Source organism: Boleophthalmus pectinirostris, unplaced genomic scaffold (assembly GCF_026225935.1).
Source record: "Boleophthalmus pectinirostris isolate CB_2022bp ecotype Guang Dong unplaced genomic scaffold, ASM2622593v1 HiC_scaffold_16, whole genome shotgun sequence".
Classification (NCBI taxonomy): Eukaryota; Metazoa; Chordata; class Actinopteri; order Gobiiformes; family Gobiidae; genus Boleophthalmus; species Boleophthalmus pectinirostris.
The window spans coordinates 14,498,309-14,525,616 of record NW_026571095.1 but is presented as its reverse complement, the minus strand read 5'-3'; the positions used below and the strand labels follow the sequence as shown (position 1 = coordinate 14,525,616).

General features: G+C 39.6%; 1 protein-coding gene across 2 annotated transcripts in view; it reads right to left on the bottom strand.

Moving 5' to 3' along the window:
• LOC110159937 (ephrin type-B receptor 1) overlaps positions 1 to 27,308 on the bottom strand; it is a 282,975-nt gene that overhangs the window by 12,524 nt on the left and 243,143 nt on the right. The window contains exons 10-12 of one of the 2 annotated variants that reach the window (XM_020924537.2): positions 23,521 to 23,709; positions 21,316 to 21,563; positions 16,856 to 17,071 (exon numbers count right to left, since the gene is read on the bottom strand). In XM_020924537.2, coding sequence (XP_020780196.1) covers positions 16,856 to 17,071; positions 21,316 to 21,563; positions 23,521 to 23,709 — 653 coding nt within the window. The remainder of the gene's footprint in view (positions 1 to 16,855; positions 17,072 to 21,315; positions 21,564 to 23,520; positions 23,710 to 27,308) is intronic. The other variant, XM_020924544.2, reaches the window with a different exon arrangement.

Here is a 27,308-nt window from a genome sequence, read left to right as displayed (position 1 = left end):
ATCAGACCAGAAAGAGAAAAAAGAGAGTAGATTCCTGAAAATATGATGATGGTTTTGACTGAAGTGGAACTAATTGTGAGATGGCAAGGGTCTCATATTGAACTCAACTGTTTTTCAATTTGGTGAATTGGGAACCAGCTTCAAATTTAGGGCTAAAAGATATATCACAGGTAGACAGGACCCAAAACATGACATAGACAACTCTATTCACCAAGTAATACCAGTATATAGAGAAAAAATATTCTCCAAGTAAGTACCTATAGTAACATTTGTATGAGATGTAGGAGTGGATCGAACCAGAAGTCAAATCTTGAACCCTCCGCAAATGTCTCAAACAACTGTAACTTTTACTTGTTTTTAGTTGCTCTTCGGGTTTTTAAAGGTTGATCGTCTTATGGTGAGAGTGTGAAGAACCTCTCCAGTGTCTGACCTCCTGTTTACTCCTGACCCCGGCTAGTGATTTAACACCTGACCCTGCACAGATTCAGCCAAATGCAATGCTATAATAACTCACACACACACACACACACGGACAATTGAAAAGGCCAGTCTGCAGTCAGCCAGTGAGTCCAAGTCAGTGACAAATGGAGAGCCATGAAAGATCCGCAGAGAGGACGAGATCAATAGTGGAATAAAGGCGTCGTGGGCCTCTGTGACTTTAATGCTTTGCTCATATCTCTCACCGCAGTTCATATCGGAGTCGTTTCATCTAACCCACGACCCCTGGACAATTTGGCATGCCCTTTTCTGTTCGTACGGCAAATGGACTACGAAAAACTGGAAAATATAAAAGTGAAGATGTCTTTGCTCATTGTCATCAGTCTTTTTGTCAGGGCAATGCTAGGGGCTCTTTTCTTTAACTACACTGTGTGACACGTGGCGGTCAGTGAAAAAACCCACAAGTAAGACATGAGAAGATACCGAACATGAGATAGTTTGTCTATTGAGTCCTCTTCTTTGCCTGAAAGCAATGAGCATTTTCCCCTGAACTAAGAGTTTCACATCCGTTTCCGGGTCACAATGATCAAAAACAAATAAAGAGCAATAAAGCTAAAGAAGCTAAAGCTAAAGTTTGCTGTATGTTTAAAGGTCCTACATTACACAAAGTTGACTCTTTTAGCCATGTTATAATGTTGTTTCACATATGTTTGAGCACCGTCGGACTATAAGTTGCACTTACTTTCATGGTTTTGGCGGTCCTGCGACTTATACTCTGGTGCAACTTTATATATATATAAATTACAATTATATATTATAATTTTCATACTGACAGTCATGAGAGGGCGCTGTAGGCTTGTGTGTCAGTATCTGCTACTACTACTACTCCTGTACCACTGTCACTTGGCTCTTCTGCGCCTGTCTCCTGCAGAAAGAGCCTCTGTCCTGTCTCATATCATGTCAGTCGATTGCACCATTACTTCTTTAACACTGAAAATTTAAACAAACTAATAAAGACAACTGTGAAGACTGAACACAAATGCCCCCAAAAAGAAAATAATATTTTGCTGATTCCAAGCTGCAAGTAGCAAACTTGGGACAACCAGGAGGGTGCGCCGTGTAACTTTCCTGGAAGTCATTGGATGGATCGACAAAGCCTGGATTTCAGTGACAACTGAAACCGTCCTGTTGGGAATCAGAAAGGCCAGAATAATTCTAAATGGAACTAATGCTGAGTCTGACAACAGCCGTAAAGAAGAGGAAGCGGCGCTCTGTTTACCTCTGGAGGTCGCAGAGTTGCTCAGGAGTGACACCGAGGATGAAGAATTCAATGGATTTAGTGATTTGGAGTGGGATGGAGAGTTTGGTAAACTTGTTCTGTTGTTTATGCTATAGTCTGAAGAACTGTTCATACATTGACAGCCTGTTGTTCTCTGTTCTATTGTTTTTACTATAACTTGCCTTTCAAGATGAAATGTTGTTTTCTGGTCTCTGATTTTATAAAATAATTTTCCCCCAAAAAGTGCAACTTATATTCTGGTGTGACTCATATATGTTTTTTTTTTCTTTTTCATTATGCATTTTTTGGCTGGTGCGACTTATGCTCTGGAGCGACATATAGTCTGAAAAATATAGTAATTCTTTTTTATTAGTCTGTCTACATTCCCAAATCTCAAAATGCCCTGTTCCACCTTGTGATGTCATGAAGCTGTAGTTTTCAATTAACAGCTACCTTTTACCTTTAGAAATGAGCAATTCCAGGGCCAAATGATACTAGTGAAGGAGTTTCTAAACACAGTGGAACACTTCCTGTATTGCCATATAGCATCACAAGGTAGACCAAAGTGATTTCAAGCTGAGAGAATAACTCAGCATAAATTTCATGGATTTGTGAATCAAAATGTAATGTCTTTAATGAGAAATCAGAAAAAAGTGTCATATGAGCCCTCTAAACAATCACCATAAAATGTACTTTGAATTCATTTTGTTATTATTTTTGTAAATGTGAAAACCGCAACTGCAAAACAAAAATGGGATATTGGTATTGTTTGAAAAATCCATAAGGGACCACCCCCAGATTGCAGCATTGGCTTTTGTCTACACACACCCACCACCTTTAATTTAGTGCTGTCTTGAACATTGGCACAGCTTTCTTTGTTCATTGCCTTCTGTAAACACCTGCCTCAATCTTTCACCCGGTCCAAGACCCTTTCTCTGTCCCTCATCTGTCACTTTGTCAGGGCAACGCTTCCAGTTGATACATTTGAACATACACGCAAAATGAACAACAAAACACAAAACAGCCGAAAAAAGAACAAAACCCTACAAGCTAAACGTTATCCATTACATATTGCTCTGTGCCTGGTCTCGTGTCCTTTTCGCCCGTGTCACTTCTTTTCGCCCTGGGACCAAAGGACTTCACAAGACGGTCCCCGATGAGAACGCAACGCTTCGTAATACCATTTCAGACGACGGCGAGTGAGTCACAGGCTGCTATGCAAACTCTGTGTAATTACTGCTGTGGGGCCACTGATAGCTGTGCCAAAATCCTGCTTTAATAACATAAAGCACAGAGCAGCCATGGCCTACAGGGAGAGAGGCTGAAACATAATAAACAGCATTGCAGTCTTCTCTACTATGAGAGAAAAGCGTTAATACCAGAGGGATGGAGCTGTGGGGGGAGCGGGAGGTGGGTAAAAAATGATGATAGGAATTAAAAGAGACCCAGAGTCAACACAAAAGCATGTCGCAGGGCCTTGAAGCATAGGGAGTGCTATTTGGATATGATATACTGTGTTGACTACTTAAAGAGGAACAAGCTGTTTGCTGTCTGCCTCCCAGTGAAAAAGTGCAGTGAAAACATCAAGTCTTCTGTCATTGTAAGAACAAACTTTATTCTCAGATAGAGTTTTACAGAGTATCCAACGGCACCCTATTAGACATAAAATCTGTTCTAAGGCCTGAAGGTGCAATGCGTAAGTTTTCTGATGGTGGGTCCGTCATCTGCTTGTCTCTGTGGAGATGTTATTGCTTTGCCCAGAATGTTCCACTGCATGGCATTAAGTCATACAAGTCATCTATCTTGCATTGCAGTTAGTTATCAGTGTTTTTATGGCTCAGAAATACATTCAAAAGCATGCATTTGAACACTGAGCGGGTTTGCCTCTCCACAGAGCTGACCTGTAACTTGGCCTGGTGGTGTTACATAATTGTCTTGATGTAGATTTAATCCAAGCAGATGGCAGACCCTTAACCAGAAAACATGAAATACACAAGTTCATCTGAAACGGTGCTGAAACAAGCGGGTTTTAACGTTCTGGAATTTAACGGGCGGGTATGCGGGCGGGTAGTGATTACACACAGGCGGGTCAGGTGACTCAAATGAACAACAAACGGGAGAAAAATACTTGACATGGACATCAAGGACGTCTGTTGTCCAGGAAACAAGTGCCATTTCCCGGTCTTTTCCTGGAACAATGGAACAGGTATAGAGAGTGACTTTAGTGTATTTATTACATAAAACCCATCAGCAGAAGTGATTGGCTCGGCGGCTCCACTCCTGGTTTAGTCCTGGTTTAGGCCTGGTCCAGTCCTGGTGTAGTCCTGGTTTAGGCCTGGTCCAGTCCTGGTGTAGTCCTGGTTTAGACCTGGTTTAGACCTGGTCCAGTCCTGGCAATCGGCACAGTGGTTGCGGTGTGTATATATTTATGCTCCTAACACTGGCTTAGTCCTGTTTCATTTCTGGTTCATTCGTGGTTCAGTCCTGGTGTAGTCTTGGTGCAGTCCTGGCGATTGGCTCTGCAGTTGCAGCGTGTATATATTTATGCTAATGATAGTGGTTTAGTCCTGGTTTAGACCTGGTCCAGTCCTGGTGTAGTCTTGGTGTAGTCCTGGTGATCAGCTCAGTGATTATGGCGTAAATTATATAATCATCTGCTAATGACACGGCATTTAGTTCTGGTTTAGTTCTGGCCTTCTGGGCTGTCGGACTCATGGACTGACCCCGATTTATCACGGGCACGCGCTGGTAACGAGTGGAATGTTAACGGGTGCGGATTTAAGTTTGATATAATCACGGTTCAATGTGCGGGTGTGGTGCTGTACTGCGCGGGTGTGGGCGGGTCTCCATAAATGGACCCGTGCAGAACTCTGCCATACGTATTCCCAGCATTCCAATTCCAATAACTAGCATGTTAACAGTGCACTTTCTCATTCTCTGACAAAAAAAGAGTTTATAATTAGATGCAGACCGGTCAACACTGCATCATTTTGACCTCAAGAGTTGCTGTTAAAATAAATCTGTACCTGAGCAAGACAAATTTCACACATGGAAAAAATCTGGTGCAGCCTCTTTAAATGATTGATTTCCTGGTAATTAGACTTTTTAGTTAATTTAATAAATGTCTTCCAGTTGGTTCTATTTTATACAAGCAGTGACTTTAACTTAATTATATAAAAGGACTAAAATGGCTATGCTATGAGTCAGCTAATTATACAAGTTAAATCTAATATAAAATACATTGAGGAAGGAAAACTAATGCAAAGACAATATTGAAGCCAACCGGGATTCAAGCCAGGAGTTATATAAGGTGAAAGAAATGTACGCCAAACCAATATGCAAATCACCGGTAACAACCAGATTTCTACAGCACAAAAACTACAGCATGGAGTCAGAAAGGTTAAACAAACCACAGGCCACAGTATAATTCTAAAATTATAATTCTACATTCATAAAAACCATCTACACATGAAGAAAACCTGAACAACTGTAGATTAAGTTGCACCTTGTACACTCACAGGACCCCACGGAGCTCCCTGTACTCAGCAGTGGTGGAACGTAACAAAGTAAAAGTAGTGAAGTACTGTACTTAAGTATAGATTTTAGACTTAAGTAGATTTGAAAGGGGATAAATTTACTTTTACTTCACTACAGCTGAGATTTTATCATTTTTGAACAGACCTGAAAAGTAAATGTAATTTTTATAGTTTGAAACCTTCAAAAAAGGCTGAGAGTAAATTTTTAACACGTTCATAATTTGAGCAAACTAAAACATTGCTTCCCAAAGACTAGGTCGTGACCCTCAGGTGGGTCGCAAGAAAGTTTTTTTTGGGTCGTCTGAAATGCGTCTGATCTGCGTGTTGCTTTCTCCTCCTGCACCTGGCCTGGAACACGCTACAAAAATGCAGACAGGCCCACCTATCTCATTGGAAATGTTGAAATGTTAAGACATGTTTTGTATAATTTTTAATCTTTTTGTAATTATTTTATAGACAATTTTGTTCCAATATTGCTGGTTCAATTGAATGCTGAAAAGAAAAAGAAATGGTCTACATTTAGTGTCCAAATAGACGACTTATGGATAACTTTTATTGCTGCTTCAATGACTTGAGTAATACTAATTGTTCAGAGACATGATCACTCAGTCAACAATAAAATATCCTTATTAATGTTCAATAGTGGTCAAATTCAACAGTATTTTGTGATTTACGAATGACGTCTCTTGACTTGGATCGCGAAGGTTTGTGACTTTTAAAATATGCATCGTTAGAAATATTATATATTATAACTATCAATTGAGTTGTTTCTGTTGAACAAAATTGAGCACAAATCTTTGTTAAAATTAATACATTTGAAAATGCATTAGATCTCAAAATCTGTGTGAAATAATCAACTTTGTGCTCTTTAAGTGTATTTTTAAACAGGTTCTTTAATACTTTTACTTCAGTAGATTTTTTTCATGTGATACTTTTACTTTTACTTGAATATTTTTTGCACTGGTAACTATACTTTTACTTAACAAAACTGAGTACTTCTTCCACCACTGGTACTCAAAGCTTTAAGCAGACAGGTCCTCTTGTCCCCGCGTGAACAGAAGCCATCACACTGTCTGACTGGTTCCACCTGCCTGTGACCGCCCCTGACAGGCCTGCCGCAAAATGTGCCACGTCGCCACGGAGACGGACACCGCAACTGTCAGGTTTAGAGGTATCATAGGGAGACAATTGTGTGTGTGACAAGCAGCTTTGAGTGATAAAAGATAAACATGGAAGGGGTAATGTTTGCTGCTACTGCTGTCTGTTTGGGTCCCCTGGTCAGGAAGCACCTGTCATGTCCCTGCACCTATGTGGAGACAGGTAAAATATAGAATGTACAAAGTGTTTTAGTAAGAATACCTGTACAAAACAGGTATGGTATCAATATCAAGTAGATTTTATGTGGTTTCCCTGTTTTTATACTGGCTATCAGAAAGAAGGTTATTATTTAAATTCATTCAGCTTGACTAAGACATTTTTTTCTCTTTCTCTTTTTGTTTCATTTAGATCAGCAGTGAAATTATCCAAAAGTGTATGAGCTTGTTCCAAAGTCTGGCATTATAAACTTATCTATTTCCAGAAAAACATGCAGGTGACACCATCAGATCAAGTTACAAGTCAGATCGGTGGAGATGGGCCCCCACTCACAGTAACAATAACTACAGTTGATATTAACAGGGTATAACCAGGTTTGACTACCCCAAATTTAAGATTTTTTTAAGACCTTTTTAAAACCACTTAAATGAAAATTAAGACCAACATCGCACCCATTATGTGAAAAACACCAGATTCAATTCTAATAATGACCAACCAACTACTTTATGTACAATCTAAGAGCCACTGTGGATTAAACCTACACTTCCCCTTTATCCACCCAACGTCTTCCTCCACTGTGCTGATTGTTTACTCATTGCCGCCAGTGCCAGATACCAAAGTATTGTTTGCGCCTACTCCAAATTAGACGTTTATTCATCATGGATGCCTGGGCTAAGGGATCAGTCTCAAGTGTCATCCGTTTGTTTCGCTTAATGCATTTTATAACCCAGTGCGCCTTATAGTCCGAAAAATACAGTACCTGATTTTTACTGTCTTCAAACATGAAATACATAAGTTCGTTTTAAACAGTTTTGCAGTGGTCCACAGTTATTTGCGTGGAATCATATTTCAACATTGGTCATTCACGATACATTGTTGTTGTTTTTTTTCCTTCCTCCATTGCACTGCAGCCCACTTGAGTACAGTGATCCCTCATTTATCGCGGGAGTTATGTTCTAAATATAACCTGCGATAGGTGAAATCCGCAAATAGTCAACTTTATATTTTACAATTATTATATCTGTTTTAAGGCGGTAAAACCCCTCACCACACACTTTATACACTTTTCTCAGACAGAATAGTTAACTCTTTTTTTCATCCTTCTTAAAACTTATAGCTGCTGTCGTCCTTATTTTATTTTCCTCCTTCTTTATGTAACGAACCGAAGATTAATTTATTCCATAGTGGACCCGCGAAGTACAGCAGCGCACCTGCCCGTTAACCCGAGATTATATCAAACTTTTGCGCTGCCTACACCACGGACTGGATCAGGACTAAACCTGGACTAACCCAGGACTAAAATAGTACTGAAACAGGACTCACTGTGGGGACGGGCTCGGAGGTGACCGCAGGAGAAAGGACCGACGCAGAGCTCTGCACCTCACGGAGATGAGCACGGCCCGATCACGCTTTGCAGACACCCTGCATGGGGTTCTTTCTCTTAAGTCCAAGATTAGTCCTGGTTTACACCTGGTTTAGACCTGGTTTAGTCCTGACCCACCCGTGTGGAAGTACTACCTGCCCGTAATACGCAATATGCGTTTATATCTTTTAAAAAAAGCATGCAAAATTGCACAAAAAACAAACAAACCGTGAAACAACTAGACTGTGAAAGGTGAACCGCGATATAGCGACGACTGAATAAATAAAAAATAAATAGGAAATTTAAGACCTTCGTGAAAAAAATAAGACTTGGACAACATAATTTAAGACTTTTCAAGGCCTTAAATTACGAACATGAATTTTAAAACCTTTTTAAGACTTTTAAGGCCCCCCTGCTACAAATTAAACAAAAGCAAGATAATTGTCTGTGTAATCCCTCAGTCATCCAGGTAAATTTAATGCTATGCTGTGGAACATACCAGATATGGCAATAACATCTCTATGGAGACAGGCAGATGATGGGCCCACTCAGGAAAGTGACATAACACACCTTTAAATGAAAGAAATTGTGTTATTTTTCAGTTGCATTGGGTCACTGGCTTTTACAGAGATACTGAAGAGAAATATGCAGATGCAAATTTCAGACAATTGTTTCTTTTGGCCCCTCCCTCTCTTCTCCTCTTTACTCCTCCAACTCCAGTAATCCATTTCCAAACAACGTTCACTCAAATGGACTTGAGCACATTTACTTTAGGCTGGGGAGAGTGCTCCATCAACATCCCTTTAATGAAATCCTGAGTGCAACGATCTGCTCTGGATGTCTGCCCAAACAGAATGGAGAAAGAGAAACCAGAAGAAAGAGGAGAAGAGTGACAAAGGGACAGAGCGGAGAAAATAAACCAGCTTTGGTGACTTTGGAAGACCCATGGGAATGTGTGGGATTGAAAACACCTAGGCATGTATATTAAACAGTCAGTCAGGCGTGCACAGAGGTGGCAGTTGGAATATAACAAAACTATGGAAGAAAAAGTGTTTTAATCAGGTAGCTGAGAAAACTGTGATATTTTCAGAACTTATTTAAATGGGCTCAACAGCTTAAATGAAATGTATGACAGAAAAGAGCTACACACAATTGTACAATGTAGCAAAAAAACATCTATACTGTGGCAGTTTCCTGTCTCTCTTGCAAAAACAATGATTAATGCTAAAACCTTAACTCCACTGTGTTTTTTTTTTACATTTTAACTCCTTCTTTAGAATCATTTAGACAATTTCAGCCCTGGAATCACCAATCTTGACTGAATTATAGGTAAAAGTATCTGTTAACTTAAAAACTACAATTTCATGACATCACAAGGTGGAACAGAGCATTTTGATCTTTGGAGATGTAAACAGACTAATATTAAATATTACTGAAAGATGCATGAATAAGGCAAAACACAATTCAGATATATTTTGAGGTGGTAACAACATTCTAACATGGCTTAAAGCTCACAAGAGTCCATTTCGCGTAATATAGAACCTTTAACATGAGATGAATGATTACACTGTTGTCAAGGCAATTAACAACTGAAAGCAAAATATCAGCTGAATCTTATAAATGGTGCTTATATAGTGCTCAGATGGCACCTATAAACAGGAAGTTGAAACCCAAGTATAGGCCTGGTGGCTTTTGCGTCCTGTTTCTCAAAGTGTGGTGGGGAGTCATTTCATTTTTGATAGCTCTGCATGGCATCAATACATCACTTTTTACAAACTGCTCGACAAACAACAGATTAATTTATGTCTTTTTGATGAGAATACTGCAGTTAAACTATTAAAACACAAGATTTATCGTCTGTGTATTTTAGAATTACTGCGCAGCTCTGGGCAATCATAAATGCTAAACAGCTCAATGGCAGCTGCGCGGAGTCATATTTCAGCATTGGTTTTTACACACGTGGCGTTCATTGTCGTCGACGCTGTGAACATATCTGGCTCTTTACACTTGTAAGATCACAACTGAAGGATTTTTCAGTTCTTTATTTCGTAATAAGGTAGACTTCAATCAATAGCCCTGCATTATTTTCTAAATTGTGTGTGCATCTGTGGTTGTCATGTATATAGTGACGTATGACTCGACAGTTTTGCTCTTTTAGTTCGATACAAACAAGTGTGACACAGATGCAAATGCTGAAAAGTAGCTGCAGATGGTGAATTGAAGTAGATAGAGACAGAATGTATAAATCAAACAAGAGTATGTAGATGTTGCTAGTATTTGATGCACAGAAGTGGTCATATTTCTTGTGTGTGTTGCGAACATGTAGGACCGATCTATATTCATGCTCCCTGTTACATTGTGAATATATCACAGCTGGGAATATGTGACCAGGTAAAAATACAGAAGTGAATTCAATGAAAGTCTTCTATCTAAATGAAGAATTTTCATATTTTTTATCATATTTTGCTAAATGTTTTCAAAATGGTCCAACTAATCTCAACAGAGAATTGATTTGTGTAGCTGGATAAAACATTTCTGCTTTGTATTAAAGCTACTAAATACAGCAGCCAATTATTTTTGGAACTTCAGTAATGCATGTTCATAGAAAAGGTTAAATTGAACATGGTAACAGCCAAACCTGGCTTGTGTACACAGAGAGACATAATAAAAGTAAATGACTAGTAATCTAACTTGGCGGCAGTTTGTGATTGCCACCTCTTCCCAAGAATAAAAAGTATATGAACTGAAAAGAGTAGGATTCAAAGTACAAACCCTAACTGCTCCTTCTGGGCAAATCAGTGGCGGAACAAGTACTCCATTTTGTTACTTAAGTAAAAGCACAGATACAGAGGCAAAGTACATGTACTGTATAAAACAAATATACTTAAGTAAACATATACAAGTACTCAAAATATATACTTGTAGAGTAAAAAGCAAATAAAAGTAAAGCAAGTAAAAGCATTTCACATAGATTTTGCAAACCATTAAAGCATCAAATTTAGTAATCTTGTTTGAAAATATTTCTTAATTGTCTTAGCCATTTTAATTTATAAATTTTGTTTGCTCAAAGTCAGAACTTGAACTCAAAAACTTCAGCAGTACATTGCCATGAAAGTACTAAAAATAACCCCTCAAACTGAAAGAAAGTGAAAGATGAAAGTGAACACACTCAAATGTAGAGAAGTAAAAGTAAAAAGTAACCAATTGAAAACTGACACAAATAAAGTACAAATACCTAAAAAATCTACTTACAGTTCTTAAGTTGGGCCCTGGAACCTCCTTATTCAAGTCCATACCTGAGCAATACCATTCGGCGCAGATCTTCTCTCCCCAAGTGCCTCCACTCGAGTTACAATTTTGTTCAATCTGATTTAATAACCCGCTACCTCAATATACTTCAATATATAGTTTCTGTGACCTTCCCAAAACTTTAGCTCAAGATAAAGAACTCTTCTATTTACTCTCCCAGCTTATAGACATGCTCCTATTTCACTGTTTACTTAAGAGAGACAGTCCCCTTCACTTCACAGCGCATAAATATTTCAGTAAAAGTCGCGCACAGAAGCCAAACACTGTACTGAGGGCTGGGAGCCAAAAGCGAGGGCAAAAGGGATGCAAATAGACAAAAACAACATGGCCGTCCACGCAGTCTGTGCAGTGGAGCGCGCTTGAGACAATGTCATTTATAGGTGGTGGGTTTGATGGGTGACCCTGCTTTTCAACCCCCACCTCATGCAGTGTAGAGGTAAAGGACATATAAGCCACAGTGCAGTCACAGTACAATGGTGCGATGAGTGAGTTACAATTTATCAAAGATTTTCAAAGTGATTTTTCTGCATCTTCTTCAAAACTCGCCTCAAGGAAAAGATAACTTGAATAGAGATACTGCGTGACACCAAATTCCTACATGGGATATTTTGGAAACAAACACAGAATGACCTCTCTGACTTTTTAACCCCGTGCACAAAGATCATGACCAAAGATTACATGTCTCTACAACTGGGGTATGCATGAGTCAGGCAGCAGATGGTGATGGGAAAATAAAATACATAAAAACTTGGTGGTTCAAAACAAGTCATGGAGATTTTACAGAGATTTTTAAAAACATTTTATGAGTTCTAATATGGGATCAAATGCCAAAATCTTGGATCTGCAGCAAAAATAACAACTTGAGGAGCATGTTACAACAAATTATAATAAGTGAGACAATTGATTGACTGTTCCTCAATATCACGTTTAATGTTTTTGTAAGAGCTTCTATGTGAATTTATTAACTCCTTAATGCCTGAATTTATATAGATGTTTATAAAAAAAAGATTTGTGTGTGTTTTTGCCTTTAACCCTCTCCAGGCAGGCGTTGCAGATTTGCAACAGCTAAATGTCAATTACCTACTTACTCCACATCCATATTTTATAAGCTTTTTTTTTTACTCAGGAGCCTTTTCTCTCATCCATGCTGATAAACGTGGACGATGCAGACTGTGCAAGAATGGCTACACACAAACAGCCTGCCAGAAGTGCAAAATACTTTTGTTCTTTACAAAGGATAAAAATTGTTTCTTGGAATACCACACCAAAAAGTGATGTTGTTCTGCCACTGTAAAGCACTGTTACACTGTGCTTTTTGTTTTCATTGTTATGAAAAGTGGTACACATAAAGTTAGTGTTCATATCATTTTCAGTCTTCAGTGTTAATTTACCACACCAGGCCAATGCTGCAAATCTCCAACATCCCAGAACGCATTGGATGTGAAGGTCTCTCTCAAAAAAAAAAGTCAGGATTGTATATTACCACCCCATATGATCATTTTCCCCAAATACCAGATTTATTCCTGTTACTAAAATTTTATTTGAGCCTGAGAGGGTTAAGTAGATGGTAAATTAAGTTGAGATTATTAATTTGACTATAGCAAAAAATAAATTCGGGTGTGTTGCAAATTTGCGACAACTAGACACAAGTGCTTCCCAAAAGTTCCTAGGTAGATACGGCATTTGCATTAACCAGCACTGACTGAATGCAGCCGCTAGCTCCACTTATATCTTCATCCAAATGGTTTGTCGCATATTTGTGACAGTCGGCCTTAAGGGGTTAATGCGACTAAAAGAGCAGGCATTATATGAAATGGTCAAATGTGCTTACATTTCCAAACTAAATATTGTATTAAATATAGGCCAACATAGAAATACTCCCACAGTGTGTCTAACTTGCAAAAATTGAGCTTTACAGTGGAGCAGTGTTTCAGGAACTAGGCCCTCATGAGGCAAAATTAAATACAGCATAAGCTACATTTTTCAGGCTCAGTGGATTTGATTTTTGTTTCTGTCAGACCCTTCCTGTCAAAACCCTCTCGATTTATACATGTTTTGGACTAACTTCTAAATTAGCCAATCAATGTTTTTTGTTTTTAAGCAACATTGTATAACATCCATGGTGGAGAGCTTCTGGATTGTCTGGAATGTTCCCTAGTATGGCATTAAGCTTATCTATCTCCATGGAAACAAACATGTGATGCCAGCAAGCCAAGTTATAACTAAAATCTGAGGAGTTTTTTTTTAAAGTTTTTCAAAGTATTTTGGAGAGATAATAAAAGAAATAATAATCACCTGTAATTGAATAAATGCAAGATAGATAAGTTTAATGCCATACCGTGGAACATTCCAAAGAAAACTGAGCAATGTCTATGAAGGCAAGCAGTTACACAGTGCACCTTTAAGATCAACTGAATTCTGAAATAATAAAACCCACGGTAGCCATACAACCTGTGGTCTTTCAAGTCTTTAAATGAATTAACACACATCACCTTTACCGGACTGGCGCAGTCCAAACACCGTCCTGAGAGTCTAATTAATCACCACTTGGTACCAGGCCAACACAGCCCCCTTCTGTCTGAAAAAGCACCACAACAACTGCTCCAGAGTGCCCCTCCATCCAGGGTTAACACAATTACCAGCATGTCCTCCCAACCATACATCCCCACCGAAATCTCACTGCAGGCACTGTAATTGGTGTTCTTTCCAATGGCGGGAGGGAAAAAAAAAAAAGAGTCAAAATGGCGTAAAGGGGATAGAGGTGATTAATTTGCGAGAGAAGGAGGAGGTCGATGGCAATGTAAATCACGTCAGCGCAATTTAATTTCCCCGATTCCCCCGGCCTTGTCTGCCTCGCCAACCTCCAGAGCTGATTGGTTTCCAGAGAAGAGGTCAGAGAGTGAAGGGCACAGCGCGTTGCTTAATTACAGTATAGGATCGTACCCGAGACCTCTGAACCTGTACACTTTGTCACTATTGTTTGCATGTTGCCGAGAATACGCCACATGACTAATGGGTATGTCAAGAGATGCAGGAATCTGTATGTCCTGTTCGCATATGTTCAATAATTATACATGCACTTCAGAAGAGGTAAAATTTATAGACTGTAAGATTGGGACATAATCAAATCCACTGTGTAAAAGGGGGATATTATACTGGTTTGATACCTAATGGTGAAAAAAGCAATGTCCATTGACTGTGAGCAGCAGAGGCTCAGTAGAATGTTTGTTGTTGCTGGTTTTATTTCATTTATTTGTTTAAAAATGCACCTTTGGACCTTTTGAACCGTAACTTTTCTTCAAGATGGACTGGGCAATACAGGTACACCAATTTCTTTTAAAGAGAAGTTATTATGCAAATTGACTTTTTGGAGCCTCATCAAAAACAAGTATGAAGTGGTTTAATATGTCATCCACACATGCTTGAGTATTCTTGCGATCTCTCCAAGGCTCTATTCGAACCCTCCTTACAGTTATCAGTATGATCCAGTCCAAGATTCAGCCCACAAGCTTGCATCATCCATATTCCTGCACGACAACAGCAAAATACAAAACAATACACTACAACTTCACAAACCATACCACGGTGTGCAGTCATTTCATTAGTGGGAAGCACACTGATTGCGTTGTGAGAGCAGAGGACTGAAACGTATTAAACATTTTAATACTCTGTTTTCAGCAAATATTGCATTTTCAAAATGATAAAACTTGATGAACTAAATTTTTTATTTGTTATCAATTATGACCCAGTGAAGTGTAATATTTCCTTTTTAACAAAGAGACAGAATAGTGTAACATATGCAAGTTTAAGCTGCCACTGTGCACTTAGCATAGTAATATGGGAGAGTTAAATATTTTGCATTTAGAAAAATCTGCATCTTTCAAGGTTAGCTTTCACTTTCTGTCATATACATGCCAGATAATGCCCTTAAGAATCCTTTGCATCAAACCAAATGAGAGAAGCTAACCCTGATCTATAACGTGATCCTACACACTGCACACTGACTTATTAGCAGTGTCAGCAGTGGAGACAACAAAGGTGCTGCTCTCCTTTGTAGCTGTTAAGACCCGTTCAGTAAGGTTTAGCCACAGGGGTCAGTCGTACACACAGACTATTGGTCAGGAGCAATTTGCCGAGCGCTGTCCAAAAGGGAGGTCACCGGTACTACAGCCTGCAGCATACACCTCATATAACCTGCCAGTGTCCAGGAGCTTCACAGGCTTTCAGAGCAGGATTACTACTGACCCTTGTGTCAAATCATGAAGGACTGCAAGTCCTGTAGTTGATATTGAGTACTGCAGGACGTATGCAAATGGTAAGAGTTGCCTGAACTGAAAAAAATTACACAAGAGGGTGCTTCTAAACATGCACATATTAATGGCGTAATTACTGTGTGTTCATGATGTGGTTGGGAATTAGCTATCCAATCCAGTGAGTGTTACTCCAGTGGTATTGGTGTTCGTCAGTAAACAACAGCCCTAGGTCACTTATGCCTGCTTTGGCTCTGTGGCTTTGCATGTTTATAATACCTAACAATTTTAAAGGTGCACTACATAACATTTTTGGTGGAGGGTCCACCAGCTGCTTGTCACCAGGCCAAGTTACAGGTCAGATCTGTGAAGAGGTGACTCAGCTCATTGTAAGATTTAACATTTTTCCAAGGTATTTTAGCAATAAAAAACATTAAATAAAAGAAAAATAGGAACCATACTGTTGAAAATTCCATGCAAAGCAATAAAACCTAGAAGACAAACAGAGGGGGGACCCTCTGTCAATAAATGTACATAGAGCACCTTTAAAATATACCACCTCTAGTAGTAGACTAACATTTGTTTATTAACCCCAAACTTCAGCTATTGGGCCAGCTGAAGTTCGGAGTTGATAAACAAATGTTGTCCATATAACCAAACCTGAACAGTGCTTGTAGAAAACAAATACATTTATATAGACTGGACTGTCAGAAGAGGTAATCTGAGGTCAGGCCAAACATAAGTAAAATACAAAATGTCAGACTTGATGCATGTTAGCTTCATCGTTCATATGCTTTCCTCCACACAAGCCCAGCTGAGGCACGCACAGAGCCCTAATGACCTGTGCCTGTGTGTTTGTGTCGGCATGAGCGATGTGTTGTGAATCATCTGATCGAGGAGACACCGAGGATGAACCAAGCATGGCTGCTAATAATTACACTTCTGTAGTGTGGAGCAGTTAATGAGGGGCTGAAGCCTCCCATGATGCCCCTGTAATAATGAATGAGGAGTGGGGTGGAGTATGGGGGGAAGGGGGCTGCTGGTGGAGGGGTGGGGAGCTGCCAGTTAGAGAGGCCGCAATGCCCTTTGGTTTCTCTGCACTCCGGGCATGTCAACGCGAGAGGAGCCTTCCCAGAGGATCCCTGTCTCTGCACTAATGAAGATGTGACAGACGCTCACACAGTGCCGGGACGAGCCAGAATGACGATGGAGGGAGAGAAGTGGAGAGAGCTCATATAAAATAGAAGGCGGTGAAAAGGTGAAAGGTTTCTGTCTAAAAAAAGGAACAAGACGGATGGGACCAATAGCTGAGATGGTTTAAGGGACACTTAAGTGAACACTATAAAATATACAGGAGGTTGCTTACCAGAGAGCTGGTGTAGCTGGGGTCAGAAGTGTCCTCCTGTAAGTAGCGTGAAAGCCCAAAGTCGGACACTTTGCACACCAGGTTGCTGTTGACGAGGATGTTGCGTGCGGCAAGGTCACGGTGGACATAGTTCATTTCGGAGAGGTATTTCATCCCAGCGGCGATCCCACGCATCATCCCCACCAGCTGGATGACTGTGAACTGACCGTCGTTTTGCTGTAAACACATCAGCACATGTATGAAGGCTCTGCTACAATCCACTTTAACTGAGATTCAGTCATTTCTAATCATCATTTCTAATCATCAATGATACACTTTCTTTTTAAACAAGGGTTCCCTTTCTCTTTCAGTAAAAGTCTTCAGTTAGATATATTTTACATTTTTTGTCATATCCCTGTTGGTGTTATACAGAAATGAACAGGTGCATGGTTTCAGAATAACCCTGCAGACCACTGACAGAGCAGAACATCCACACTCACACACCCAGACCCTTTCACCTGTCTTCAGCTCTGACTCTGCGCTGCTCCTGGTGCTCTGCTTTTTAATCGATTGTGAGATTAAATATTGACTTGTTCCTTATTTTTCAATTTGGGTTTTCAAAACCAAAACCAAAAATTAACGATTTCCCTATTTTTAATTTTCATTTTGAGATTGAAAAATATTTAGAATTTTTCATTTCAAAACAAAAATCTAATGGCCAGCAGGTAAAAAGAGCAGAGAATCATGTTTCTTTGTGTGAACTAGTGTTCATATTCGATGTAAAAACATTGGGCTTGATTTTACACCTGTCAAAATGACAGATTGTCTTCAATAGAATTTTGCGCCTGGTTTAGTGTGGGCAGACCACACATATACAGTCGATTGCCAAAGCACAGCACAGAGTATGAGAAGCACACAGGAACCCTCTGGAATGGGCTGGCTGTACACACACATCATCACAGTGTTGTGTTTATGCACTGAGCTCGACCCTCCAGGAGTGCGCTTTGATAATGGAGTGTATATTCCTGAAGTTGACTTGTCTTGGTCTGCCAACACTTACCCAGGACAAAACAATCTCCTCCCATGTGTTACTCTCTTCTCTGCTCTTCCTCTAGCTTTAAATGTTATGTTTTCGGTGCTGCCTCTTTTTAAGGTTATGAGTCTCTATCTATTTGATGCATTAACTCCTGGTGCTTAAATCTCATGTATGACAGTTTGTCCTGCAGTGATCGCATGAAGTCTGAGAAAGGACCCTTTGACTCCTCAGTGGCAGTGGATTCCCTTTTGTGTGTTTGAAGAACACTGTTTAACATAGAAGAGGCTTTTATCAGAGTCTTTTTGGCCCCCACCACAGGTTCATGCTGCTGTGACACAGGCTCATGCAGCTGAGGCTGGTGGTGCTTCATCACGTGATGAACACTCTGGACATTGGCATGAACAGAATGACTGGGGCCAGTCGACTTTCTGACAATAAAAGGAATTTTTTTGAGTGTGAGGGGATCTTGGGAGTTTTTTTGGTTATCGGTTTTGCTTTTTTCTCAGCTTTTATATCATTGGTACCAATTTGAACAGTAATATCACACTCCCTCATGGGCTCCTCAGCCTACTCTTGTACCCGGGTACACACTTGTATTGTCTGTTTTTCCTCCAACATGGCCAGTCTCACCTCTGTCCATTTGAGTCCTATGTATTTGCTCATATTCAGACTCCAGCTTCTAACAGTTTCTCTTGTTGTGCCTGATACACACGAGGACAATGCCCCCTTTTGGGCATTTCAATGTACTTTTTGGCCTTTTTAAGATGCCTACAGCTTATGTTATTTTCTAGTGTATCAACTAGTATACTGTGGGTTAGAGGAGGACTGGTCATTCTTGTGTGTACATTCATACGTTCTTCTTCTTTAGCTTCTCTATATACATTATGATCAGACTGAGACCTTCTTGTGAGTGGCACCATTCTTTAAGGTTAGTGGTGATAACTTCCAGCAAGTCTAAGTCTGATGTTATCACAAAAGTTTGAATGTCAGAAAAAGCCAAAATGTTGAATGTGGGGATAGAACGTCATCAAATCATTGCAATCATTCATTGCCTTGCAGTGTTAAACCGTGAAAGTTTTAACAGTTAAGTTAATCACAAAAGAAAATGTAATTCTGTCAACTGGACAAATGTTTTAAGAGTTATCAGATTTCAGCGCTGATCCAAGAGGTTTCTTCAGTTCTGACAGGGTTCTGGTAAGTCAGTGCCTTATATCCGTTTGAAGGGAGGAACTAACTACACTGAAACTAACACACGCTAGTTGTTTACAATAAGGTAGTTCACACCTTCGGACAGTTTAGTGGACTTGACTAATATCAGATACTTCTTACTGTAAAAAGTTTGAGTGTAGCTAGTATAGACCAGGTAAGTAAAATAACGGACTTCTACAGTGACCTTTGTATTTCTAAATTAGTGAACTGTTTTGTATGTTCCAGTTGATAGACTGCACCAGGCTGTGCCAGAGTGAATGAATGTGTAATCTACAGGTTCAACTTCACATTCTGACTGAACCACAGCTCAGACCAACTGCTGTACTACAGTAACCTGAACCTCTCTCCTTAATAAGTGTTCAACTATTTTTAATACATTGCTTCATCAGTAATGTACATATGGAATTATAAAAGAATGAAAAAATTAAACAATAAATCATATGAAAAGTAAAAAAAAATATTAAATATGACTGGACACTCTGAAGTTCTGCATTGAACAATGTGAGACTAATGGTTATTTCAAAAAGGTTCTTTCAGAAGAAAATATTCTATTATAGAAACATTTCACTCAGACAGGTGCCTCCAGATAGAACAGTTTCCCAAGCAGGGGCACAGGGACCCTTGGTCTGCACCAACACTGTTACAGTCATGGCCGCAGGAAGGGGGGTGCTGGGGGTGCTGCAGTACCCCCTAGTGGCGAAAGGGAGATACAAAAAAATGTATTCAAATATTTAATGAAAATTATAAAAATTTGAGGATTTTGACACATGTAGGCTATTATGTGTATTTAGATTTTTATTAAATTAATTTTAGGCCTAAACATACAGGTTTAAGGAAGTTACATTGTTAACGTTAGGTCTACCGCTTGCTAGCTTACTAGCTAGCACTCCCATTAAAAATTATGTCCAGCGGCCCTGGTTCCAGTGTAAACTTTACAGTGTAAACTTTACAGTGTAAACATTCCAGGTGTTTGAGCTGCTGACCTCGAATGTTGTGCTTCATGGTGTTCTATGACTCTGCATTGTGTGTTAAATCTGCATAATGCACTGTTCTTTGTTGTTCACTAGTACATATATTATTTTATTCTATGGCTTCAGAATTCTACAGTGGATGCTGCTGTTTAACTGTAAGATTGCATAAACCTGATTTACAGTTAATATCTCTGTAATTCCTGTGCCTCTACATATGAACCAAAACTAGTACAGTGTTCAACAGCATCTGAGACAGAAAGTGGTGCCATTATTGCCTCTGAGATTATGACACCATCCATTTCTACAAAGTGAATGCAACCTGTTCTAAGAGAACATTCAGCAGATGTTGCTATGCAGGCATTATCAGGGATTGCATTTGCCGGACTAACCCTTCCCAAACTCACCCAAAAGTGTATAAAAATCTACCCAAAATCCACACAAAATAGTTTCACAAAATTTTAAAAAGTAACACTGCTCTCACTCTCTCACTCTCACAAACTCACACGCACATGGAAAGAGCAGTTCCTCACTTTGGACAGGGCTCCAGACTGCAACCAAATGTTGTTAATGTGTGGTGTAATATAAAATCATGGGCTAAAACTCTAGTGTGTGGTTTTCATGTGTCAATGGTCCTGCTGTTGTAGATGTGTGCCACTAGTGCACATCGTATTGAAGCCTGCAGACATCCAGCTGGGTGACATCCTCATGCACGATGCTCTCAGTTCGTGTGAATGCTCTGCAGCCGCTTTGAAGCCCAGAAACAAATAAGAGGCTGAGGCAGATCGATGGAAATACAAGTCGGATGTGGCGGTTAGCAAAGCCAACTTCAAAGAGCCCCTTAAAACCCAGCCCAGATCAAAGCGGAACACAAGGCCAATCCATGAGATTGAAAGAGGAAAAAGTGAGGGGAATATTGATTAATCTGTATGTCCATTCAATCAGACTATAAAGCAAAGACTTTAGAGTCCATTAATAGCCTTGGTGTTTAATCTGGTAATTAGATTCACATTGCCCATGTTAGTATGTAAATTGTCAATTAAGAAAGACTGAATAAAGTCCATTGTAATGAAGTACATCTTCTGTTTGTTATAGAATGTTCGTTGCAAAAGGTAATTTGAAAACAAGAACAAGATTTTCCCTTTTCCCCACAAAAGGTTCTTAATCACAAGGACAAGTGGCGGAGACACATACAGTTGGATCCAAAAAAGTTACATAGTGAACCTTTAACTCAAATATCACACGTCTGTGAGTGGGTGCTAACTCACCCTGAGAAACGAGTCAAGCGCTCCGTTCTCCATAAACTCTGTGACGATCATGACGGGCCGACTCTTGGTCACCACACCCTCCAGGCGGATGATGTTGGGATGGTCAAACTGGCCCATAATGGACGCCTCAGACAGGAAGTCCCTCCTCTGCTGGTCCACATAGCCGGCCTTCAGAGTCTTGATGGCCACGTAGATCTCTCGTTTCCCAGGAAGTTTTAATCGACCTTTGTACACCTCTCCAAATTCACCTACAGAGGAACAAGTGACACCATTTTCATTCATTGTCAAAGAATCATTTAAAGAAGACATATTGTGTTTGTGTTTGCTATATAGTAATCTACGCCACTTGTGGATCATTGTTAAATTTTGGACATTTTAAATCACAATATTGCTTGAAAACTGCATAATAATAGAAATGAGTCTGCAAACGTGCTGCCTGCTGTCAGCCCTTCTTAAGGATAGCTGCAGATCATGTTAGCAAGTGGAGGATTTTTTATTTATTTTTTCAATCACCGATTAAGAAAATATAAATGGAGAACAATATGAAAATAATGGAAACATACTTTGAAGCCCAGAAAAGTCAATTTTGCACAATATGACTCCCTTAAATATTTAACCTCCTCATCTCTCAAGTGTTTCAAAAGTACACATGTGCTGCATTGATCTCATCCTCTTCAACCACATGTTTTCCAATAATAAAAATTTGCTGTAATTTGTATGAAAAGAGTACATGTTCTGAGCACCCTTTCCCTTAAACTGGCTCAGATCCCACAAACCCTCAACAGCAGCTCTCTGCCACAAATATCTGGAAGCCATTTGATTAATTATCACCACCTAGGTGTCCTGCAGTGGCACCACACCGTGAAATCAACAAAAACGGAAATCTTTAATTAGTCAGTCCCCCTGCATCCTAACCCCTATCCTATCTCTGCCACTTCCTCACACCTAGCTTGCTGAGTAGGCCCTGTCGCACAAGCTATTCTGGTCTCATTATCCGCTCGATTTTAGCCTCTGTGAACTGCCCCAACCAATCCACATGATAACAACATGAATATGGAAAAGTATGATATTGGCAGGAAATAATTTTGGGTGTAATGGTATGTATGTTTACAAAAGTTCCGTGCCAAATGATGATTGGGAATATACTGACTGCCAGTGTTCCCAATAAGGAGGAGACTATGGTGGACCCATACTCAAATTTTTGTCCCCATAGTCTAAACTTTCTCATACAATTAATTATACTTTATGTCTGCAATGTATTGCCTAAACATATAGAAGTATCATCAGAGCCAAAAAGTCACATTTATTCTCTGTATATTATATCAAACAAAATGACCCTAAAATGGATCGCTTGTACCACCATAGTCTAGTCATAGTGTATTTATTACATAAAACCCAGCAGCAGAGGCGATCGGCTCGGCGGCTACGGGGTGTATATATCTACTCCACTAATAACACTGGTTTAGCCCTGGTCCAGTCCTGGTTTAAGCCTGGTTCCATCCAGGATTATTTCTGGTTCAGTCCTGGTTTAATCTGAGTTAAGTCCAGGTTTAGTCCTGGTTCAGTACTAGTCCAATGTTTTTGATCAGCTCGGCGGTACTCTGCTAATGTTTGTGGCTCCCTGCTCTGGTTCCTGGGTCTTTGGTCTTCTTTCTCGTTCTTTCAGATAATAACGTTGGTATGTCACTGGATAGTCGTCCCTGATTGGTTGACGCCAGATTTTTGCCACTCTGACGCCTGAAGACGCACTGCAAAAACGCAGAACGCACTAGACGCGCATCCACATAGACATTTCATGTAAACTGGACGCCTTGACGCTCTGGCCTGAATGGACCTTAACATAATTGTACTTTCTCTTTTTGAAATACCAAAAACCCGCACCACTTTGGTGTGAATCAATACTGTCATAATCCAAAGAATTAAGATAAAAAAGTGCTTACTAACATTTTTTTTTTCACATAGTCTGCACAAAATGGAGCAAAGGATCATGGTAAATCCTTCTGTTTTTTTTTAGCTGTCACTGCAACAAAGCAATATCCCTACACAAAGTAACCTTGTAATATATATACATATATATATATATATATATATATATATATATATACACATCCCAACTATTCTGTCTCACGTTTTTTAAAGCATCAAACATAAACATACAGACCTACATAAGGAAGATTTTTGAGCATCTTAAAATATCCCATGTACCTGCTCCAATGACCTCCTCGATCTTGACCGTTGAGACGTCGATCTCCTTGGCAAACTCGCGCACCGCCTCGTTGGGGTCCTCGTAGGTAAAGGGGTCGATGTATATCTTCATCCCGGGGGAGCCTGAGAAGTGGGTCGGGCAGCCCAGTGGGGAGGGGCAGTTAGACATGTCGGCTCGCAAAGAGAGTTCTAGGACAACCAAAGTGCTCTGTTACAGACACATAAAGGCTGCATTCCCCCTGTTTTACTCACATTAGCTGATGGTGGCCTGTGTTAATGGATAATGAACACTGTTGTCCACAAAGTAAACCACATCTGACAATGCATTACTTAAAATCACTGGTGTTAGAAGAAGTGGGGATAACTGCAAATTATAGAGGACCTCAGCTGCCAGAAATGGTTCCATAGAAAAATAATGAATTGCATTTTGTACTTATGGTAAGTTCAGGTTGATATTAACTCTATGTAATATTTGAAGTGCTTATTTTCCATGGAGATGTTAATACTTGACCTGAAGTGTTCCACAGTTAGCATTAAACTTCTATTTCCATGGAGACAAACATGTATTTCAAGGTATTTGGACCAACAAAAACATCTGTAATTGAGATAAATGTCTTGAATGTTGAGTTTAAAGCGATGAGAGTTATGAATCATCCAAGGGAAAGTTAAAATATCTCCATGGACACAAGCAGCTGTGGGATATTCCAGCTGAATAGTTACTTAGTATTTGGTAAAAATAAGGATTTGTATTTTCTATTATTGTATGTTCTGGCAGTTGTGATCCTCCATAATGCACACAATGCATAACAAACAAACATGCACGGATTAGCCCAACAAAGACAGAAGTTAAAAGAAAGGTTACACAGAGCCAAATGCTGATATGGCAGGAGTAAACGTAGGCATATTTCTGTAGCCTGTTATCCCCTAGCCCAGCACTTTCTCCTCTTTGATAGCAGTAGAACCAATTTCCCCCAGCCTTTTCCTATAGGACTTCATAAGGAGATAAACCTGTGTGCTATCAACCAGGTCTTTCAGCCTTTCTGCACCTCTGCAATGGCTGAGCTCGCATCAAAGACTGCCACTGTCTGCAAACAGTGTGGGGATTTTCTGCACCGCCGGACTGCACTGGAAAGGACAACTACAAAAACACTTGTAACCACATTCAGTGCAGGCCCAGTCCAAGTGCTAAAGAATCAGGATTTCAATTGGGGCAAGTTGTTTAGTACAGTTGTCTCAAAGGAAGAGAGTTTGTTCCCCGTGTTGTCCCCTGAATATATTTTCCAAGTTGCATCTAGAGCGAAGTGTTACTGAGCAGCATCCTGGGTCAAAATCTAATGAAGGCTCCCTACACAGTTTGCTGTTGGCTATGTTTACATGCACACCGAAAATCTGATCATTATCAGATTTCTAGAGTTATCTGATTATTGAAATGTTGTGTAAACAGACATATCCGATGACTGGATTTCTTTCCGATTGGTCACATGTGCAGGTTTTGACAAGGACATAAAATGTATGAGAAATGTTAAGGATTGAAAAACTGAAAGAGTATTCATTGTGCTTTGTTTTCAAAGTTTCTACAAATCCATTAAATAATTGAGACATGTAAACACACACTAAAATTCAGGTCTATTAGGTTATCTGTTTATGCTAGTTATCTGATTTTTATCGGGATGTAACTGTACTCAGTGAATAAACAGCACTTCTAATCTTGTTCCATCATGTATGGATATTACATCTCAAATGAAAAGGCCCATTTATACTATTTTCTGATTTATGTTGCAATGTTTCCTCCACAAACATACCTGGAGTTGTGTTTTGGTCTATTCACGCATGTTTAGCACACAAACTCGGCATATTTAGGCCGAGATCTTCTCAAACAGAAAACATCTTGTTCCACCTTATGATGTCATGTGGCAAAACAAGAAGTGCTCCACTGTGTTTCTAAACTCCATACACCTTCACTAAAATCATCTGGATCATTTCAGACCTGGAATTGCCAATCTCTACTACATAAAAGGTAGAAGGTAGCTGTTAATTTGAAAACTACCACTTCATGACACAAAGTGGAAACGGAGCATTTTGAGCATTGCAGATGTAGACTGTCGTGGGTTCTTTTTAACCAAAAAGAAAAAATATGGTGCAATCAAAATAGTTTTTGTGATTTTATTTACAGAAGTCTGCAAAAATCATGCAAAATGAAAAAAAAAGAGATATATTTACAGGTTGTAGTAGTCTTTAATTAGCTCCTGAGCTGGTGCCTGTGGTGCACACAGCTCTCCTCAACACACACTGTGTCTGTGCAGATGAGAGCCCTCTTTTAAAGTACGAGGCTCATCCCCCAAATCATTTAACAAAGAAAAACTGCTTTTTCTCTACAAATAGAAATAAATAAATTCCCCTTTTGATACAAAAAAAAATAAAAAATCATAAACATTATACTAGAAACAAATATATACTAATAATAAACTTTAAACACAGATAAGAAAAAAAAAAAAATTATTCAATTATAAAAATGGAAAAGTCACCTGACGTTCTTCGTGACGTCATACATGGAGGAAAGTTTGAAACTGAAAGAAGGGCTATGGAGAAAGGAATGTTTGCGCAGCAGTCAAGTGTGCACCTGTGACTCTTGCGATGGAGATGTGTAGAAACCTCGGGGGTAGAGGTAAACGGTCGGGTAAGTAAAACATCTGTATGAGAGTGTGTGTGTGTGTGTGTGTGTGCAGGACACAGTGATTGAATTGATTGTATTTAACTGACCTTGACTATCAACTGTTTTATGGAGACCTATGTAGCCTGTTTTGGGTTGATGGGGGAAACCGGAGCATCCGGAGGAAACCCATCCAGACACGGGGAAAAACATGCACACTCCACACAGAAAGGCCCAGGCGACCCAGGGATCGAACCCAGAACCTTCTTGCTGTGAGGCATGAGTGCTAGCCACTCAGCCACCATGCCACCAATATATGTGAATAAAACAGAACACAACTCCACGCATGTTTTTGCTGAGGTAACACATTTTAAAATGGCTTAAAACTCACAAGAGTCAATTTTTCATTATATATATATATATAATGATATATTTCATATATCCTTTAAATCATAAGCACATTGACGGGCAGTAGTCATTCTGAGAAGCATTTATCCAAATTTCAGCACCATCATTGGAAAAAAACATCATCATTAAGTCAATTTGAGGTCTTTTATTTGAATAGGAAGCACCAGGAGAGGCAGGAGGTGTCCGAAGAGACCGAGGAGGGATGAGGTCTGGTCTACAAGGGATCACCTCACTCTAGAATAGGAGCTGATTGGAGTTAGTGTTCTAATTGCCTTGAACCTTGTCTGCGTGAATGTAATTGCTCATCAGAGATTCCATACAGATTGGATTAGAGTTAAGCCAATGGGGTTTACAGCTTTGCAATCTAAAGACTGACTATTTACATGTGTAGCCAAGCTGTTCACAAGGGAACAACGCACTCCCAAATCGCTTTCACACACATTTAGGACAATGTATAACGTCTAATGTACGGGCCAGATTCCACTTTCATGTTTTATTTATTTAGATCACCAACAGTTTATCCATGGCACTCCCTGTGGTGTAGCCCTGGTTAACTGGACTCATCTTTATATGGCCATGAGATGAAAAATAGATCTGTGCTTGAATATTTCATAGCTTTTATATGGGAGTGCACAAAGGAAATGTATTAAAACGCCTACTCTATTTTTACACAAATACAAACAACATTCTGTTTGAGAGGAAAGGCGTGCCCTTAATAGCTTCCAGGCAA